Source organism: Chondrus crispus, genomic scaffold (assembly GCF_000350225.1).
Source record: "Chondrus crispus Stackhouse genomic scaffold, scaffold_174, whole genome shotgun sequence".
In the NCBI taxonomy this organism is placed as follows: domain Eukaryota; phylum Rhodophyta; class Florideophyceae; order Gigartinales; family Gigartinaceae; genus Chondrus; species Chondrus crispus.
The window spans coordinates 140,845-142,777 of NW_005179043.1; the positions used below are offsets into that span (position 1 = coordinate 140,845).

A 1,933-nucleotide genomic window follows, 5' to 3' on the forward strand; every position below is an offset into this window, starting at 1 on the left:
GCCGTCATCAACACTTTTGACATAGTCTCTTCCCAGCTCCAGGCGCTCGATCGAGCCACGCGTGAGCCAGGGACGAGCTTCTCCATCCATTCCCTGATCGTCGCCGACGGCTTCAACGAAGACGGCACACCCATCGACTCGCGCACGGGCCTCCGAAAGACCGCCAACCTCATCTCGTTTTACGTTAACGAATACAGTCCGAACAACCGCATGATCACCTTAGCACCCTATCGCGCCATAGAGGCCCTGGATCTCTCGCGCACCACCATATTCTCCGACTTCAACGAGCCCGAGGCCCGCGTCTTCGAGACCGAGGTGCTGCGTGGCTGGCGCCTCTCGTGCGACGCGCCCAAGCATGTGTTAGAGGGCGTGTTACAGGTCAGCTCCTACGCCTGCAAGAGTACCGAGTCTTTAGAGATCCTCGAGAGCCCAGGGGCGGGCCCGAAGAAGTCCCTTGCCAAGGCCCTGATCGAGGTGGGGCGCCGCATCTTCTACATCAATGGCTATGATTCCGAACGCAGGGGGGAAGTATCGGGGGGCCGCATGAGACCAGGAGAGCCCATCCGCGCCATCTTCGGCAGGTACGCGGGTGTGGAAGCGCGGAGCAGCGGGTTTGTCGTCGTGTGCATTGCCGCTTTTCTGGGCGTCGTGCGCTTAATCTCCGGCGTTTTTATCGATTTTCGCGGCGTGGCCGAGAAGGTCATGTTCAAGGCCGTTGCGAACGGGAGTACCCTAGGGGGGCCCGGTGAGTGGGACGGTAAAGACGAGTGTGAGTGGAGGGTGTATCGTACTAGTGACGGAAATGGGCTTGGCTATACGAGGGAGGAGTGGTCGGATGATAGAGATACGCCGGAATTTCAGGAGGGAGAGGGAACAATGTCTGGGGAAGAAGGGTAGCTTACTGCTACCATCTCCCTTTGCACATGTATCGCATGTGGGGCAGTGAAATGCATTGGGTGTTCTCGCACCTACTCAAATCCAGTGGAAATCGGCTTCTCAGAAAGCATACAAGATGGGGCCGGGCTGCCGAAATAGCAAGCATTCAGAGGGCAAGGGCAAAGCCACTATCACGATTATACACCGATGGGAAGCTACAGGGTATTGACATCATTCCCCGAACCAAATCACTCCTTCGTTTGTTTATTATCAGTTGTCATTGCACGCTGTGAGTGATTGGTGCTGAGATGAGGTCTTTTCCTCTCTCACGTTTACTGATGATATTCGTAGTTTACTGGTTCTAGTCGGTCACGGTACATTGGCTAAGGGAGGACACACAAAACGAAATCCATTCTCAAGTTCGGGATCCAGGCAATCCGAAGGAGCAGAGCTCTTCGTGAACTTGGATATGTTCATAGTGATATTAAGCCGGAAAACTTTTTAATCGGAGACACGGACCCCAACTGCATACATTTGATCGACTTTGGTCTTTCAAGGCAATTTATAAACACAACGACTGGCGAGTTTAGAAGTCCGTATCAGCCAAGGTATCGTGGAACGGCAGCGTACTGCTCTCTATTCGTGAACATGGGTTACGAGCATGCGCGGCAAGATGAGTTAATCAGTTTAGGGCATGCAATGATAAGTATATTGGAGAGAAACCAGCTCCCGTGGTTCGGCACTTTGCGGGACCATCTGCGGCTGGTGAGGGAAAGCGATAGCATAGAAAATAGATCTAGACCTCCTACAAGAGAATTGCGGGTGTGTAGAGAAACGCATGTGATTGTCAGTCGGCAACACCTGTGTGTGATCACAGCTGACATATGTGGAGTTGAGATACGTTGACAGACAGAAGACGTGTGGAAGCTAGTTGCTGATAATCAGGGAGAAGCAGACAGCATTCTGGAGTGCTGACAGAAATAATAGGGGTGAACGCAATTCTCCGGATTGCATTCGCGACAGTTCCGAAACGACCCCCCCCCCCCCCCCCCCCCCC

General features: G+C 53.5%; 2 protein-coding genes across 2 annotated transcripts; one reads left to right on the plus strand and one right to left on the minus strand.

Annotated features, from left to right (window-relative positions):
* The first annotated feature begins 702 nt into the window (after positions 1-702).
* CHC_T00003123001 (hypothetical protein) lies at positions 703-897 on the plus strand. Its single transcript, XM_005714185.1, has one exon. It carries the CDS (start codon positions 703-705, stop codon positions 895-897), a length of 195 nt encoding a protein of 64 aa, XP_005714242.1.
* A 7-nt stretch (positions 898-904) lies between these two features.
* On the minus strand, positions 905-1,042 carry CHC_T00003124001 (hypothetical protein). Its single transcript, XM_005714186.1, has one exon. It carries the CDS (start codon positions 1,040-1,042, stop codon positions 905-907), a length of 138 nt encoding a protein of 45 aa, XP_005714243.1.
* Between the last annotated feature and the right edge of the window lie 891 nt (positions 1,043-1,933).